Source organism: Jatropha curcas, chromosome 6, assembly GCF_041381405.1.
Source record: "Jatropha curcas cultivar XTBG-Jc1 chromosome 6, XTBG_Jcur_1.0, whole genome shotgun sequence".
In the NCBI taxonomy this organism is placed as follows: domain Eukaryota; kingdom Viridiplantae; phylum Streptophyta; class Magnoliopsida; order Malpighiales; family Euphorbiaceae; genus Jatropha; species Jatropha curcas.
Genome location: NC_143156.1, coordinates 18,828,569 through 18,847,386, shown reverse-complemented (window position 1 = coordinate 18,847,386; position 18,818 = coordinate 18,828,569). Strand labels below are relative to the sequence as shown.

The following is an 18,818-nucleotide window of genomic DNA, read 5'->3' as shown; positions in this document are numbered from 1 at the left end:
ATATTAAAAACTATTTTTTACATATATTAATTAAAGAATAGAAATAGTAATTTGATTAAATTTATAGGTTATTTTTTAATGTATTAAAGAGATGTAATGAAAAGCTATGTATATAATATTTATCTTTTGAAAATTTTACATTTTTTCTTTCCTTTTTCTATATCTCTATTTCATTTTTCAAATTTTTCTATATCTCTTTAGTTTTTTATTAGAAATTTTACATTTCTTTAAGATAATTAGGCTTTAAAATACTTTAAATTATTGATTATTTATATCTCTCTACTTAACTCTATTTTTAAAATCATATAAGTTATATATGTCAAATTTGAACTAAATTATTTTTTATTTGAGATTAATATATATTAGTATAGGAATTTTTTATTTTTCTTTGTTTTTCTATGTTTCATAGAATTGATATTCAATATAAATAACTAAATTATATTTTATTATTAAATAATTAAATAATAAATTTTATTTACACTAATATTATCCATATTGAATGATTTGAATCTTAAAATTTTATCTTATAAGATGTTGTTTGAATTATAAACTTTAACTTAAAATCTAGACATTATTTATCAAATTTTATAATTATTTAAAATAAATTAATGACATTATAATTTCTATAATATGAGAATTTATTAAAATTTCTATATCACGATAATTTAATAAAATAATTCATGGAAAAAATAAATCTTTCATATATTAATATATTAAATATAATTTATAATATAAAATATTTAATATTAAAGTAATTGGCTAGAAAAATAAATTTTTAATATATATTTATAAATTATAAACTATCAAAGCAATTACCTAGTTATATATATATATATATATATATCGGTGAATATTTTGAATGCAAAAGAAAAGATTACTCTCAAATGCTTTTGTTGGAGTAGGGTCATTCGGTGGAAATTTGAATTTGAAGATTTTCTCTCGTTTTTGTACAAAAGAGAAAATAGGCAATCTCGCTTCTGTTCCCAAACATTATGCGTAGAAAAGAATAACCTTCTTTATTACAAAGAAAAAGCACATCACATTCTAATGATAAAACATAAAAGACTGACCCCAACTTTTCTAATCTATTCCATAGGCCTTTTTCAGCTCTAAAACGAAGCCATAGATCTTTTTCTGGTCGGGAAGAGAATTCGAGACAGTCTCCTTCTCTAAGCATCTTTTAACCCAAGCAATAAGCTTAGGACATTCAGCTTCTATACTGAAATTTCCAGACACTTCATAGGCATAAAACCAAGAATAGAATGGGATAAATGCCACATCCACATAGCCAAAACATTCTCCTCCAAAGTATGGTTTATCTCCAAGCTCTCCTTCCAAAATCTTGAGGGACTCCATAAATTCCTTCTTAGCTGCCTCTTGCTCTTCTCCTTTTGTCGCCCATGTCTTCCTGCCAAGGTCATATATCTGCATCACCAATTAACACTTTTAGATATAACGCAAATGCCACATATAGAATAATATATGCAACAGAAATTCAATGAAAATCACCTTCTTGTCAACAAAATCAGCCCAGAATTTAGCTTGTGCTCTCTGATAAGGATCGGAAGGAAGCAATGGAGTTTTGTCCTTCCAAACTTCATCAATGTACTCAACAGCAATAAGCGACTCCACAACTGGTTTGCCATTGTGGATTAGAACTGGGATTTTCTTATGAACTGGGTTCATTTGTAGAAGCAGAGCACTTTTGTTCCTCAAGTTCTCTTCTCTGAATTCATGTTTGATCCCCTTTTCTGCCAAAGCAATCCTAACCCTCATGCCAAAAGGGCTTGGCCAGAAATCTAGCAGAACCACCTCATCATCTATGGCCATTCTTCAACTGCTTGTTTAAAAGATTTATAACTAAAGAAAATGTATTTGATGCAAAAATGGGTCTATTGTTTAAAGATTTATAGCAAATGGGTTGCTGAGTAGTCGGTGCTCAGTACGCTAACCGGTCAATTGGTTTGCGCAAATAGGTGGGTCGTACAAATAAAAAATCCTTCCCATGGGGCTAGGGGCCGAAACCATGACGTAAGTGCATCCGTCACCAACACTAAACCCAACAGATATCAACTTGCATATCTAATTTATGGCATCCCATGTCAATTATAAATCATTTTAATAACTTTCTAAATTTCTTTTTATTTTATTTTTTTTGGGAGACTAAAACAATATGATAAGGTTGAATCATGAAAGAAAATAGAAAATAAAAAGAAATGATTTATTTTCTAATTTAATGGGAAAGAAAATAGACTAAAACAATATGATGGGAAAGAAAAGAAAGGTTTCTAAAAGATTAGTGAATTAGGTGAATTGACCAATTTATCAAATAGAAAATAAAAAGCTAAATAACAGGCATAAAAAATTGAGCAAACTTAAAATATTATTAGGATCATTAATTTTATTCTAATTTAATAAAAAAATTTCTTCAAAAGAGTTAATAAAATTATGTAAGAATTGATTTCCTTTTTTCATTTATTAATCAAGAAATAATGCAATTAGCCTTGATATTAGCATAATTTCTTGCACGATATTATAGTAAATTAGTATTAAAATCCACGTGATGTACAGAGTAATATTAAAGGATAAAATAATTTTTTATAATATCATTCAAAACTAATAAAATTGTATAATAAAATAATAGTTCACTAAGATATGCAATCGGAAAAACCATATATGGTATGACCTGCATCAAACAATAATACTTAATATCCAAAATGTTATAAAAATATACAAACACATATCACAGAGTTAATACATTGCTATTAAAAAAGATATCAATGGAAAGACTGGGTTGACAACTAACATTTTTGTTAACATAGTTGATAACTGTGTTGGGCAGTATGGTATATGACAGGTTTATAACTATAATAAATTGTTATAGCAAAATCATCTACATTGTGTTGAAAAAAAGCTTTAAAATATGGCATGAATCACAATGAACCAAACTCGGTTGAAAAAAAGCTTTAAAATCAATCGTACAACTCATGAAATAAAAATATATAGAATAATTTCCCACATAATGATTAACCCTTCGGTAATTAAATGGTCCTACACATAAATTACTTTTTTTAACTGCATAAATATCATTGAATTATAGTATTCAAATTCCATTCAATTCAAATATAATATTAAATACTCTTGTAAAATATCAAAAGATAACATGTAAAATATTAAAAGAGATTTAGTTAAAAACCATTTCGTCTGTAGCACTATCTCAAGAGAGAATGACTGCTTGGGTTATCGCATTCTGGAACCTGCCACAAACACATTTTCAGATTTCACTGTATCTTTTTTTGTTTCACCTCATTGATGAAATCAATTTGTGAAGTCATGATTTAAGGCAACCAAATTTTATGCAATTACTTAAAGTAGACAAAATTTTTGCACTTAAGAGTCATATTTAGAGATTTGAATCTTAAATTATGTTTTTACACACAACTAATAAAAGCATCTAGAGAAATGAACAAACACATTGATAAAATACAAAAATACAGTTTTTTTTTATTCATTTTACTTATTTACTACTTGTTCAATGACATTGTGGTGATGGAAATAGATTTCCTACAACTGAGATTACAAATATATATATATATATATATATATATGCACACAGACTGTCCCCGCAAATGTTAGTAAGACTTAACTAAAAATCATTTTGAGACGAATGAAATATAAAAATCATTGGACAATAATGCTGCAAGATCAAATAGAGAATAATTATATATATTTTTCGAATTAAAATGCATAAAAAATATAATTAAAAGGATATTCAAAATGATAAATGGAATATATTTCTCGACCTAAAAGGCATAAAAAAATATAAATAACACGATTTTCAAAAAAATAAATGGACTTATTTTTCTCCAATTAGAATGCATTAAAAATCTAACTAAAATGATATATTTAGAAATTTTAAATTAAACTAAGGTTAGTATAGAAAATTTCATTATTCCCATTTTTCCACATTTATATATACTAATATTTTTTAAAAAATTTAAAAACTAGATTTCTAAAAAGAAAAAATCTAAGCAATATAATATTTATTCCGTTACAATAGTATATATATGTATTTTTTTATAAAGTTTCAAACTGAAAATGTAGTTTATTCCATTTATTTATTTATTTTGAGTTTGACTTTGTTTCAAATATATGTATTGCCTCTTACGGGTCTCTCACAAAGATCCAAAATAATTATTTTTTCTAATACATTCTTTTTTCTAATTCAGTTCATGAAACATATAATATACCTTAACTTGTATGGCCACCGTCCTATCTTTTCTTTATTCATTTCTTTAAAAATATATCTAACCAAATTATACAAATATAAAGATTTTTTTCTTTTTTTATTTCTATCTTAAATAAAATATTTAAAATAGAATTAAATAAAAAATAATATATAAATATGTTCAAATGTCTCATGTATTTATTTAAGAGAAATTTATAAAGATAAAAACTTAAAAGTTTGAAATGCTTAATTATTTACGTGTATTTATTTGAAAATATTTTTATAAATTATATCCAATCAACTAATAAAATATAATTTTCTAATTGAGTATGACTAAGCTATTTTATAATATTCAAAATTTCATTAATGGCAATATATATATCCTAAATATACTAAATCATTTCACGCACATTCATCTGAGAACCTGCTATACATTGTGCAACAACATGTTAAAATCAATTAAGTAGATACGGAACTTCTTTTGACGGGCGGACTGGAATTAAGGTTTCTGCCCTAAACCTTAGAGATCTTACTTACAAGTTAACGGTCAATATTTTCAAATTTTCATTTCTCAAAATTTTTCTCCCTGATTTGTTTGTTGTTAGTGGGAAATAAAATTGGGAAAAGACTCTTAATAAGACTCAAGTTCAAGAGTGAAAGTTTGGTTGTGGATTTGCCTTGCGGTAAAAATGTTTTGCAAGGTAACAGAGGTAGGCCACTTGTAAATAGAAATAGTGCTTTTGAAGTCGCAACATCTATATTAGCAAGTGAAATTGGAGATGGCAACTAAAAGTTTACAGGTAAGCAAACTTCATTCTTGAAAGTGAGGGCAAGGAGATAGTTCTGCTGCTACGTAACTAACTAAATTAGCATAACTAACAACCTGCTTTTTGTATACTAATATAAGCTTGTTTGACAACATCTTGAGACTTCATCGGTAGAATGGCTTCCTGATTCCGCTTTCAGTTTATGTACTCCTCTTACTCAGGTGACAGTAACTTATGCGAGTATAAGAAGTTTCAAGTAATGTTGCATTCTGTGAGTAGTTCTTTCATAAACTATAGGTTTTGCTTTCATCTGCACTTAGATTCATTTATCAGACATTATTGGGCACTTAGATTCATTTATCAGACATTATTGCTAATAAGAGACATGGATGTTTGTAGTCCCAACAAAATAGGAAATAGAAACTAGAAACTGAAAGAGTGACTGTTGAAATGGAAAACCGGATCATCGGATTTTCTGCACATGTTAATTGATCTGCATTCTGCAGCAACACTAGACTCCAGATTTAGAGGACCACATACTATCACTCCCACATCAACATCGCCCCAGAGCTTAGATATGGATCCAAAAATTTCTGCAGGCAGAGAAGTCATTATTGACATTTCATTATTTTATTTAGTTCACTGTGATTTAAGATCATATGAATTTAAATGTACCTTTAAAGTCTGGTCTTGAACCATACTGAACAGTAGTTGAGCCGGCAAGATTTTCCAAAAATGAATCCTCGTTTACTGTGTGTTCATTTCCCTGTCCGCCATTGATCTTTACTAAGTTTCTCTTCTCCCAGATATGCCATAAAGCAACCACAGCACCACCAAAGATTACAACACCGCCAACCATGCAGGCTAGAAGAAGCAATCCTTGATGCCACCAATTAGTTATATTAAATGGGATTATATAAAAGACATTTAGTAAAGTCATTAACAGGACCAAGCCAACTGTTGATGATATCATATAAGCTCCAAACCATGTTTTATTCCCTGTGCTAACTAGAGCAGATATGGCATTTTCACTGGAGAAAGAAGAGATAGAAGAAGCAGATCTCTCAGTCTCTTACAATGCTCCGATTTCCTGAAAGTTACAATAATTTGTTATCGATCGAGCTAACTACTGAATTTGAAAGAAATTATTTTCTTGTAGAAGAAAATTAGCAGCAAGAATAACTAAATATGCAACTTACCAACGGAGATTCTTGTTCTCGAGTGACATAAATAAGTATCTCGAGATGAAGCACATCAAAAGGTAAAGGAACAAGTGAGTTCGTGTTAATTGTGGAAAGAAGAGAAAGCTCATCTGACTTTTTCACTGCCCAAACAAGAGTTATGTTTCTCGGAAGACATGTCTTTCCTTGATTAATACGATGAATAACATCACTCAGAACGGCAATGAATGGCGATATCCCAATTCCACCTGCTACTAAAACAAGAATTTCATACCTATGAAAATACAAAAACTTTAGTTAGCCCATATTATTTGTTCAAATAATGCTCAATTTACCCATCAACATTCATCATTTCAATGTACTCCAAAATGGAGTTCTTAATCAATTTAATAAGAATTTTCAACCCAAAGATGAATTTGATCCATTTTTTGACCCTAACGTGTGTGAAAGACATGGTTTTCTCTCAATTCAAACGCGTTTTCATTTTTGCTCAGTGACTTAACCAACTTCCTCATTTCAGTTAAAAAATGTATTTATTTAGTCTCTTAGTTCAAAATTCTTATTAAAATTGATCAATTTCAAATAAATTGTATATTAGGTGTGAATTTAAAGGCAAATTAAGTAAAAACGAGTACATACATCAAGTGGTATGGTAACCGATTACCATAAGGCCCTTCAACAGAAGCTCTAATCTTATTATTAGTCTCAACATTGTCGTTAAGTCCATTTGTCCAGTCTCCAGCAGCTTTGATGAGAAGAGATATGCGATTTTTACCATCCAGAGGACTAGACGACACACTGAAAGGATGCGATTGGAGCAAAGATAATTGGGGAATGCCAAGCAAAAGAGAGCTGAAAGCATTATAGTTAATTAGACCTGTAGTAGTAGGAGCTGACAGAACCAACTCTACCACTCCGCAAGGGAAGCATTTCGTTGAAACGACGTCAACAGTTTTCTGAGATTGGCAAAATCTGAGAAAACGATCAACCATGAAAAGAAATATGGCTCCGGCTGGTATGCACATAAAAAAGTTACCAACATGCATTGCCAAGAATATAATGAATATAATATAGAGATGGTGAGCGTAGTAAAAGAGCTCGAAAATCTTTCGTCTCACAAAAGGAAGTGATGTTATCCAAATTGACCAACCAAAGAAAATACTGATGATTCCTGCAAGGTTTGCTCCATCTGTAGCATCCCATGCTATTAGCTGCATATGCATATACACAACTAGGTTCAGAATATAAATTTACTAATATAAACGTGTCAAGTCACTCGTGATGAGCTACTCGAAACTCGGCTCATTCAATAAGTTTTAAGAATTGAGTTCAAGCCTGCTTACCAAAGTCGTTTAATTAATAAACCGAGCCGAATTATGAAATGAAACTTGTGAACCATAGTTCGAGTTCGAATTTAAGAAAATAAACAAGTCACAATATATATATATCTTTTTTTTTTTAACCATAAACTGTAAATGTGGTAATTTCAGAACTTAGCTCATATACAATGAATTAAACTTAGTGCCTAGTTTTTTAAAAATCTTTATAATATTTTTAATGAGCCAAATTTGAGTTCAATAAAACTTAACTCGGTTAGCTAGTTTACAATGCTGAATAAATTTAAACAATAAGCCAATATAATATAAAAATACTCACTTCAGAAGGAATTTCTCCAGACATGAACCATCCAATTACGTAAAAGAGACCATGGAAAGTAAAGAGAAGCATACGGAGATGGCCAAGCCATATGTGGTATCTAATGGCACGCTGCGATGGGATATTTACAAGGCAGAGGAGAAGCGAGCTTCTCGCCAGCGGAATAAACAGAAATGCCAAGCAGAATATCCCTGCCAATCCAAATCCACGGGCCGACATCTTAAACGTCCATAACCTAATAAAAAAGAAACCAATTGCTCTTCTCAAAAAAAAAAAAAAAAAAAAAAAAAAAATCTATTGCTATATATATCACTATAAATTAGTATTATTTGGTAAACGTAGTTAAAGCAACTCACCGATTTGTACTAAAAAAGACAAGTATGATTTTTATATTTAAAAAACAATATTATTTGGAGAAAGAAAAATGAATGTCATGGAGGCTCCGTTTGTTGTAGTTGCATTATTATTTTTTTTTTTTTATTTAGAAATTACTTCAGATTATTAATGTCTCCCCGTAGAAGATTATAATTAATAGTAACAAAGAAGGTAAAGAAATCAAGGTTGACATAAAAAATAAAAAATAAATAAACATCAATTCTTAAATTTCCAATAACTGTAAAATCATTTTTAAAAAATTGTGAAAATAATCATTTGTAAATAGTATTAAATTATGGTCCAATGCATAAATTTGATTATGTATTTTTAGCGATTATCTTTGTAGCCTCTTGAATTTCATAGTAAACTCATCATAACTCTACACTTTCACATTTTAATAATAAATATATCATTCGCTAAAATGCAGCGTTATAATTGAATTCCGCTAAGTTATTTTATTTTAGTGAGGAACATATAATGAAAATATAATTTTTTATAATGAAAGTTTTCTTTTAAATTTCTTGGATCCCTCAAGCTAAAAGGTGGATCTTCTCCTGTTTAGCGTACAAGGACTAGTTTAAATCAAGGGTGTATTATTAAGACTCTATTAGATTCTAAAATATCTTAAATTCAAATAGTGTTCAATCTAGATATTTTTTGGAGTCTATTAACATTTTGTTGTATTGCTTTCCGGCGAGACGGTTGCTAGGGGTGTGCAAACTTACCGACCAAACCAAACTGAAAACTAAACCGACTCATTTAGGTTCGATTCGATCAGCTAAATCAAGAAAAGTTCAATTGACGGTTTATTCAGTTTGAACCGAATTTATTATTCTGTTCAAGTGGATTTCATAAAAATCTATGAGTTATCCTTAAAATCGAATCGAAATGAAAAACGGATCAAAATTGACTGATTTGACTGATTTGATTCGATACGATTTGATTTAGAAGGGAAATTCGATTCGGTTCGATTTGTTCTGTTGATAAAAAACTTCAGTTTATATTTTTTTATTGGTTCGGTTCGGTTTGAACTGAATCGACTGTTTGCTCACCCTTAATGATCACTGTTCAGTTAAGAGATGAGAAGCCCGTGGTCTTCCAACCACATCACGACTGTTCTAGGAGGGCGGGATGGGCAACCACGATGCTGGCCATTGCAGTCTTTTACTGTCCATGACAATAAGGTTTTAACAAAGAAAAAAATGATTTTGGAGAATATGGCACATCTTTTTGTCCCTCGTCGTTTTTTAATTTTTCAATTAGAAATCTTTTAATTTATTCAATTATGTTATGAGATTAATTTTGATTGTATATATAAAAATCATTATGATTCCATCAAAGTCAATTAAAATCTATAAAAAAAAGTCTCACTAATTCTATAAAACTTTACATTGAATTCTAGTGGAATATGTGGAAATCCTAAGAAATGCTTGATACATTTACTTACAGAAAATAATTTTTTTTTCTATTTTCTGTGTTTTAAGAAAACATTTTTTTTAGAAAATGAAAATTAGAAAATGGAAAATCTGTTCCCTTAATAATAAAAAAAGTAATATTTTAATTTAACTTCACAAACATTATTTATAATTTTTATAAGTAAAAGAAATAAAATATTATAAAATAAATTTAGAAATTTTGTATGTAAAAGTTTTTAAATATTTACTATTTATTATTATAATAATAATATCATTTTTTACCATTTTGTAAATTTTTTTAAAAATAAAGGATATAATATATTTGTAATAATAAAATTAATTATTTATTAAAACATAATATAAAATTTTATTTTACTTAAAAAATATTTTTATTTTTTCAAATGAAAATATTTTATAGAAAAAATTATTTATAAATATTATAATTTTAATTATGAAAATCTCATTTTAAAAAGTGGAAAACATGTCTTTTATTAAAAAGGAAAACTCCGAAAATTCCAAATCTTAGTTAAAATTTGAAAACTAGAAAACTGCTTTTTAGTTTCCAAATAGAAAACTCTGGAAATTCCAAATCTTAGTTAAAATTTTGAAAACTAGAAAACTATTTTTTAGTTTTCCAAATAGAAAATTGACTGAATTGAATATAAAATTCAAATTTTCAATTTTCTTAGAAAAATTTTTTAGAAAATTACTCCAGTTTTCTACAAGTGAACACACCCTTTTATTTCCATCAAATTCAACAATTATTTTTAAAAATCTAACACAATTTTAACTCGATACACCCTGAAATTTGCAATTTTTTTAAAAATCTCACACGATTTTAGTGTATTTCTTGTCAAGGAAATTCTTACCTTTGACATTGGTTTATTATTTTTCACTTTTTTTTTAACCATTTGGTTTTTAAAATCCACTTGTCCGATTAATTTAGATTCACAATAAACAAGTTCACAAAAAAAGCAAAGCACTCTGTTCGAGTGTTTAAAAGGATTTTATATTCAAGTCTCGAATTCGAAATTTCTAGTTAAGGGAGAAAACATCCCTACCATTATCATTTTTCACTGTTTATTAGCTAGTTAACATGCATACTCTACCTTCAGATAGATATTTGAGAAGTCTAAGTAATTTTTGTTTTCCCTTTTTTTCCGGTTAGTTGGATATATTTTACTCCAACTCCAAGTTTGTTTTCCCTTTTTTTTCTGATTTGATTCATCATATTTTCTACAATTACGTACTCACAAATAAAATTAATATTTGTGTGATTACTAGATTTTTCTCTGTCTCCTTATTCGCATAGGCAGTTTTTAAAGGGACAGCTAAAATTAGGGTTAAGGATGGAGAGAGACCTAGCTTATTTATAGAAATTTCTATGGATCTTTCCATCACAAGTCCTTATCGAATTAAATCTACACTTTAATGTCTAACAATACTGGCCCACTAAAAGTGCATAAGCCTATTATACAAGTGATCACATAAATATAAATTGGGCTCCATATAAATATTTTTAAATTATATTCATTCAGTTTGTTTTCCAAATTAAAATAGCTCACAATTAATAGTAGCCCACATTAAATATTCTTACAACAGTATGTCAACTTCTTTAACACAGTCAGATAAATCTATTTATAAGGTTAAGCAAAGTTATATTAATTAATTCATTGCTATTTTTACATTTTTTTTTTTTACTTTTTCTATTTTGACTTATTTTTATGGTTTAGCTTTCTAGCATGATATATTCATATTTTACTATTTCCTCTTTTGTATCTCGTATAAGAAAAGAAAACCAATGTTTATAGAATGAAATGAAAAAAAAACAAAAAAAAAAAAAAGAAAAGGTAATTTTTTATAGAGGGACTATCTGTATCTTTTTGTTTTTGTTTTATGAATAAAAACGTAAAATAATATTAATAATTATATATATTACTGTCACCCTAATTTTTCAATTGTAATTGCACTGTTATTTTAGTTTTTCTTTTTATTATTAAGTGCCAGAAGAAAGAAATCTCCGTAGTAAACTTTAGATAAGATCAAGTTATTATTAATTAATAAATTAAATTTCTTTCTATAATTTATTTTTTTTATATACTTGAAAATAAAATATTAAATTATATTACTCTCTCCGTCCCAACAAGATAGTTCACTCTCTATTTTCACATAGATTAAGAAACAGTAGTTATTATGGTTAAAGGATAATTTTATTCATATAACTTTCATTTTATGTTCATCTTAAATAACACACAAGCAATTATTATATTGGAATCATAAGAAAGACTTAATAAGGGATATTGAAAATAATATAAAATTTAATAAGAGTATAGTAGACAATTAAGGATCAACTATAACCCCAAAAAGGAAAGTGGCTATATTTTGAGACAAACTAAAAAGAAAAAATAAATTATCTTTTTGGAATGAAGGGAGTATCAATTTATTAATCTTTCAAATTTTATGATGTTTTTATAATATATACAAAAACTAAATCAAGTATTTATAACATATGAATGGAAGTTTGAAAAAAAGCTATCTAAGTATTTAATATCTAAGTATTTAACACAAAAGATCTCTATTCTCTAATATCTCATCTTCTATTGAAATTCTTTCGTTGGAAGTTAAAGGTCTCTTTTCACTTTCTTGTCTTTTGAAAGTTTTTCTCTCTTGGTAATTTTCATTATCTTGGTTAGTGTTGATTAAACACATCTTTCTTACTGTGCTTTTTGTGTTTCTTTTTTTTTTTTATTATTATTGTTAATTAATGTTGATAGTGTAGTAAATAAAAAAGAAGCGGATAGTTTCATTTTGCTAGCCAACCCAAAGTTTCCTTTGAAAAGTAATCATTAAGGGTTTTTTTTTTTTCTCTTAATCATGATTGGTATTGCTATGTCAATCCAAAATGCATGTGTACGAAATTGTGGTAGGGGAGCGAGAAATACAGTTATCTAGGGAACAGAAGCAAAGAGTAGTCATAGCTCATGCCATAACGAAGAGTTGAATGATATTATTGCTGGATTGAAGCTGGGGTTTTATATTCAGATTATTATTCCAAAAACCTAGACTTTTTAATTGAAATGGATTTTCTTGTCATTTGTTCTACTTCTATTTATATTTGAATTTATTATTAAAAATTTATTTTATTGACTAGACCTTATGTTTTTATAGCAAAAATAAAGTGACATTAATAAACTAAATAAAAGAAGTTACTTAAATATTAAAAACTATTTTATATATATATTAATTAAAGAATAGAAATAGTAATTTGATTAAATTTTTAGGTTAAATTTATAGGTTATTTTTTAATGTATTAAAGAGACGTAACGCAAAGCTCTGTATATAATATTTATTTTTTGAAAATTTTTCATTTTTTCTTTCCTTTTTCTATATCTCTATTTCATTTTTCAAAATTTTCTATATCTCTTTAGTTTTTTATTACAAATTTTAGATTTCTTTAAGATAAGTAGGCTTTAAACACTTTAAATTATTGATTATCTATATCTCTCTACTTAACTCTATTTTTAAAATCATTTAAATTATATATGTCAAATTTGAACTAAATTATTTTTTTATTTGAGATTAATATATATTAGTATAGGAATTTTTTATTTTTCTTTGTTTTTCTATGTTTCATAGAATTAATATTCAATATAAATAATTAAATTAAACTTTATTATTAAATAATTAAATAATAAATTTTATTAACTTATATATTATCCATATTGAATGATTTGAATCTTAAAATTTTATCTTATTAAATGTTGTTTGAATTATAAACTCTAACTTAAAATCTAGACATTATTTATGAAATTTTATAATTACTTAAAATAAATTAATGGCATTATAATTTCTATAACATGAGAATTTATTAAAATTTCTATATCACAATAATTTAATAAAATAACTCACGGAAAAATAAATCTTTCATATATTAATATATTAAATAAAATTTATAAAATAAAATATTTAATATTAAAGTAATTGGCTAGAAAAATAAATTTTTAATATATATTTATAAATTATAAATTATCAAAGCAATCCGTAGAGATTTTACCTCTATATATATATACCGGTGAAAATTTTGAATACAAAAGAAAAGATTACTCTCAAATGCTTTTGTTGGAGTAGGATCATTCGGTGGAAATTTGAATTTGAAGATTTTCTCTCGTTTTTGTACAAAAGAGAATATAGGCAATCTCTCTTCTGTTCCCAAACATTATGCGTAGAAAAGAATAACCTTCTTTATTACAAAGAAAAAGCACATCACATTCTAATGATAAAACATAAAAGACTGACCCCAACTTTTCTAATCTATTCCATAGGCCTTTTTCAGCTCTAAAACGAAGCCATAGATCTTTTTCTGGTCGGGAAGAGAATTGGAGACAGTCTCCTTCTCTAAGCATCTTTTAACCCATGCAATAAGCTTAGGACATTCAGCTTCTACACTGAAATTTCCAGACACTTCATTGGCATAAAACCAATAATAGAATGGGATAAATGCCACATCCACATAGCCAAAACATTCTCCTCCAAAGTATGGCTTATCTCCAAGCTCTCCTTCCAAAATCTTGAGGGACTCCATAAATTCCTTCTTAGCTGCCTCTTGCTCTTCTCCTTTTGTCGTCCATGTCTTCCTGCCAAGGTCATATATCTGCATTACCAATTAACACTTTTAGATATAACGCAAATGCCACATATAGAATAATATATGCAACAGAAATTCAATGAAAATCACCTTCTTGTCAACAAAATCAGCCCAGAATTTAGCTTGTGCTCTCTGATAAGGATCGGAAGGAAGCAATGGAGTTTTGTCCTTCCAAACTTCATCAATGTACTCAACAGCAATACGAGACTCCACAACTGGTTTGCCATTGTGGATTAGAACTGGGATTTTCTTATGAACTGGGTTCATTTGTAGAAGCAGAGCACTTTTGTTCCTCAAGTTCTCTTCTCTGTATTCATGTTTGATCCCCTTTTCTGCCAAAGCAATCCTAACCCTCATGCCAAAAGGGCTTGGCCAGAAATCTAGCAGAACCACCTCATCATCTATGGCCATTCTTCAACTGCTTGTTTAAAAGATTTATAATTAAAGAAAATGTATTTGATGCAAAAATGGGTCTATTGTTTAAAGATTTATAGCAAATGGGTTGTTGAGTGATCGGTGCTCAATATGGTAACCGGCCCATTGGTTTGCGCAAATAGCTGGGAGCTAGATGGCCGAAACCATGACGTAAGTGCATTCGTCACCAACGCTTGTTTCACATACACGGAAGCACTTTAATTTTTGAGCAACCTATTATGGAAGTGAGGATCAGTACGGTTAATTTGATTAATTTAATTAAAAATTTGATTAAAAAAATTAAAATTTTAGTAATTGATTAAAAGTTTGGTTCAAATTTAATTTAAATGAATTAATTAAATTAATCGACTCTCAAATCTACTTTGCTTTGATTAAGTAGATAATAAAATTAAAAATATTTTTAAATTTTTATTTTGATTAAATAGTGATCAGTAACTTTAATTAATTTTTTATTTTGGCTAAAGTCGATTAATTCAGTTGGTTAATTAATTTTTTATTTTCTTTAACTTCAATTTAGTTAATAATTAAAATTAATTCAGTTAAAATAATTTGAGTGAGTTCAGTTAAAATAGTTTAATTAAATTTGATTAAAAGATTAATTCAGTTAAGTCAAAAAATTTTCATTTAATTAATTTCGATTAAAAATTTTCCTCAAACCCATCCAACCAATTGATCGAATTTCCACCCTTAACCTATTGAACGGTAAAAAAAGTTGAAGGTTGTGGAAACGTGAATTTAAATTTGAATTTGAATGTTCCACTAGTGTTGGGCCCGAGGAACCTATTGAACATGCATATGATGTTCCCACTCATGCTACTGGGCCTTATGAATCCACTCTCATCCTTAAAGGGCCTAATTTACTTTATAGTGTCTATTTCATTTCAATCGGACACCGACCAGTAAAAGTATTCATTTTACGGTGTAAACCATTAAATTTTATACAATTTATTTTAGTTTAGTTATTTAGAAAAACTATTTGGTTTATAAATTTTGAAAGAAAAAATTATAATTTCATTTCATTAATACTAGTTTTCTCAAACATGCATTGCTCGTTATTTGTACTTGTTGATTTTAAATATTGCAAATAAATGTAATTTAATTTATATATATATATATATAATTTTTTATCAGATTTTTTTATAAATTTTAATTTTATGAACAGTTCATCTATAATCCATGCTATATATAAATGTAAAAATTGGAGTGAATAATAGGATTTTTCAATAGCGCTCTTGATGAAATTTGAATATCTTAAAATAACGTTAATCATTATCGATTAGAAAATTATATTTTATTAATTTATTGTATATAATTTATTAAAAAAATATTTTTTAAATAAATACATATAGATAATTAAGTATTTCAAAATTTTAAGTTTTATCTTTTTTTTTAAAATTTATTTTTTAATATATTATAATAATAAGATATTTGTAAATTTTTATATTTTATTTTTAAATTTATTTTTTAAAATATTTGATTTTTTTTTACTAGAGATAAAAAAATTCTTTTTTATAATGTTCTTTATGTTCACATCAATTTCATATTAACTTTTATTTTAATATTATAAAAATCTAAATAATATAAGACAAAAATTATAATATTTTATTTAGAAAAGAGAGAAAAAAGGAAAAAAAAAATATTTTTTAACAATATTCTTTATATTCACATTAATCTCATATGAAATTTTGTTTTAGCATTATAAAAATCTAAATAATATTAAACAAAAATTATATTCAATATTTAATATTAAAAAATAAAAAATGAATATAAATAACAAGTAAAAGCGAGTAATGACATAACAAATTAAACCAGTATGAATAACGCCTATTGTCAATATGCAACGCATATCATAAAAAATTAGTGTGTGTGTGTATATACGAATTGAGGAAATTGGGTTCCTAAAATGCTCTTGCTAAGTTTATCGATTAACAAAAATATCATCGAGGACTTTAATAAAGGTAGTTTAATTTTGATTGATTATATTAATGTCTTATTTGAATCTAAATTCTATTAGGAAGTTTAATCTAATTTTAAATTGGAAAATTTATTGTATGTAATTAAATAATACAATTTAATATACTAATTTTTTTATGACGTGCGATGCATATTGATTATGCTCGTTATATGCTCATATTCGCACTCTTTTAATTTTTTTATCTATATAATATTAAATAATTAGTTGGCATACAAACTACTTATAATGATACTTCTTAATTTTTCAGTTCCTAATTTATAAATACAGATTTTGAGAACCCTAATAGGTGCTCAAAAAGGAAATCAAGTTATCACTCAATCTCCAACCTCTACCCTCAATCCCAAATCAATATATATATACAAATATAATGAAAAGTAATAATAAATTATTTTTTACTGATAGACAGATTTTTTTTTTGTTCTTTATAGAGCTAAATGAATCAAAGAATATATCCTTACATTTTAGGACCCATGACTTAGTCAGGAAAAATATTTATTTCATCCTTAATATTTACCATAATTAATCAAGTAGTCACCAACTTTTATACAAATATTTAAGATGTTCTTGAGATTTATCTTTGTCTTGTTAAATAGTTCTTCCGTCTATTTTTCCATTAAAATAGGTAAAATGACTTAAATGCCCTTAAATATCATGACACCATTAACTTTAGCTGCAGTCTTCTCTCTTCCTTCCATTAACTTCCTTTCAAAACTCTCACCGCCGCCTATGCCACCATCACCGACAGCTAGTTCCCAGAAAAACAAGAACAACAAAACCAATTAGCAAAAAGCATAAATAAAGAAGATTGATAACAGCTCTTCTTTCTACATAAAAACATCAAAATCGAAACGATTAAAAGGAAGCTAGTTACAAATCCAATCACAAATACCAACAATTACAAATATGGTACCTTCTCTCTTAAAACCTTATTTAAAAGTCAAATTTGCTACCTATAACTAATAACGTTGATGGAGTAAAAACAAGATCCTGCTTGTTGATAATAATCGGAGCGCCATTTTTATTAAGGATAAAGAGAGAGGATTCGAGTATTTAAAGAAGGATAATGATAAGGTAAGACAAGTTGTTGATGGTTTGTGTATTTATTAATGGGTGTGGGTCTGTTCTTCAGTTGACTTATGGAGTTAAGATTATGAATCTTTTTGAAAGAGGCAAGAGAGGAAATGGGTTTGATTTTTCAAATATGTTCAATTGATTTAGAATTTGTAAAGTTTACTGCTTGTAGTCCAATTTGATGGTTTATTGTGTACAGCTTGTGAGAGAAACCCATTTCAAAAAGATGACAAGGGAGTGAGAGTTATCGTGAGAATTAAGAGTTTCTCTTATGCCGAAATTTCAACTTTTGTTTGGATGGCTTCAAGCTTCTTGTGTAGTGAATTTTTCTTTTATTTATTATTTTTTTCAAGTTTTGGTTGTCTTAGAACTTCATTAAGGTAATCAATGGCATTTAAAAATATCCCTTCCACTTCTTTCTTGATTTTTATTTAATTTTAATAATAAAGGCATAAGAAAATGAATGGAATGACTATTAATAAGACGGAGACAAACCTCAAGGACGTTTAAATATTTATATAAAAATCAGGGACTGGTTAAATAATTATGGCAAATAACGTGAGAATTAAGAGTTTCTCTTACGCCGAAATTTCAACTTTTTTTTTGCATGGTCAAATATCAGAAAACGCATTTTAGCTTACTACCACTTTTGTTTTTGATCTATTTGTAAAAGTAAAATCAAGTTTTTCTCTTATCTTTTATTGGAAAAGCTTTTATTGGAAAAGCTTATGTTCCATTAAAGAAGCTTATTATTTTGTAGGATTGATGAAGAGTAGACCCCAGAAGATGCTGAAGATGGTCTTCTAGAACTGCCTTTTATTGATGGAGAACAAATAGAGCTGATTTTTATTTATGGAGAACAAACATTAGAATTGCCTTTGTTTGATTGAGTGTTTTTCTAGTGGAATATTTTGAGATTATTGTTGTTGAAGCTTAATATATTTTTTGTTTTTTTATTTTTGAAGACCTTTTTAATGATTGTTTATCATGAAAATATGTGTAATGACTATAATTTCGGTGAACATTTATTTCGGTTAATCATAGAAGTTCAGTTAAGTTTGGTTGGTTAA

General features: G+C 27.2%; 2 protein-coding genes, 1 long non-coding RNA gene and 1 pseudogene across 3 annotated transcripts; 1 reads left to right on the top strand and 3 right to left on the bottom strand.

Annotated features, from left to right (window-relative positions):
• Positions 1-990: 990 nt before the first annotated feature.
• On the bottom strand, positions 991-1,936 carry LOC105628627 (putative glutathione S-transferase parC). Its single transcript, XM_012210070.4, has 2 exons — positions 1,510-1,936; positions 991-1,425 (listed from the first exon to the last, which is right to left on the bottom strand). The coding sequence occupies exons 1-2, from the start codon at positions 1,828-1,830 to the stop codon at positions 1,081-1,083; spliced, it is 666 nt and encodes a 221-aa protein (XP_012065460.3). The 5' UTR covers positions 1,831-1,936; the 3' UTR covers positions 991-1,080.
• A 3,384-nt stretch (positions 1,937-5,320) lies between these two features.
• On the bottom strand, positions 5,321-9,315 carry LOC149495664 (ferric reduction oxidase 6-like; annotated as a pseudogene).
• A 4,523-nt stretch (positions 9,316-13,838) lies between these two features.
• On the bottom strand, positions 13,839-14,792 carry LOC149495663 (putative glutathione S-transferase). The gene is made up of 2 exons (XM_089723330.1): positions 14,358-14,792; positions 13,839-14,273 (listed from the first exon to the last, which is right to left on the bottom strand). Exons 1-2 carry the CDS (start codon positions 14,676-14,678, stop codon positions 13,929-13,931), a joined length of 666 nt encoding a protein of 221 aa, XP_089579456.1. The 5' UTR covers positions 14,679-14,792; the 3' UTR covers positions 13,839-13,928.
• Positions 14,793-17,609: 2,817 nt separating this feature from the next.
• On the top strand, positions 17,610-18,818 carry LOC110008889 (uncharacterized). Its single transcript, XR_002283693.3, has 2 exons — positions 17,610-17,748; positions 18,509-18,818. It is a non-coding gene; the product is annotated as an uncharacterized LOC110008889 (long non-coding RNA).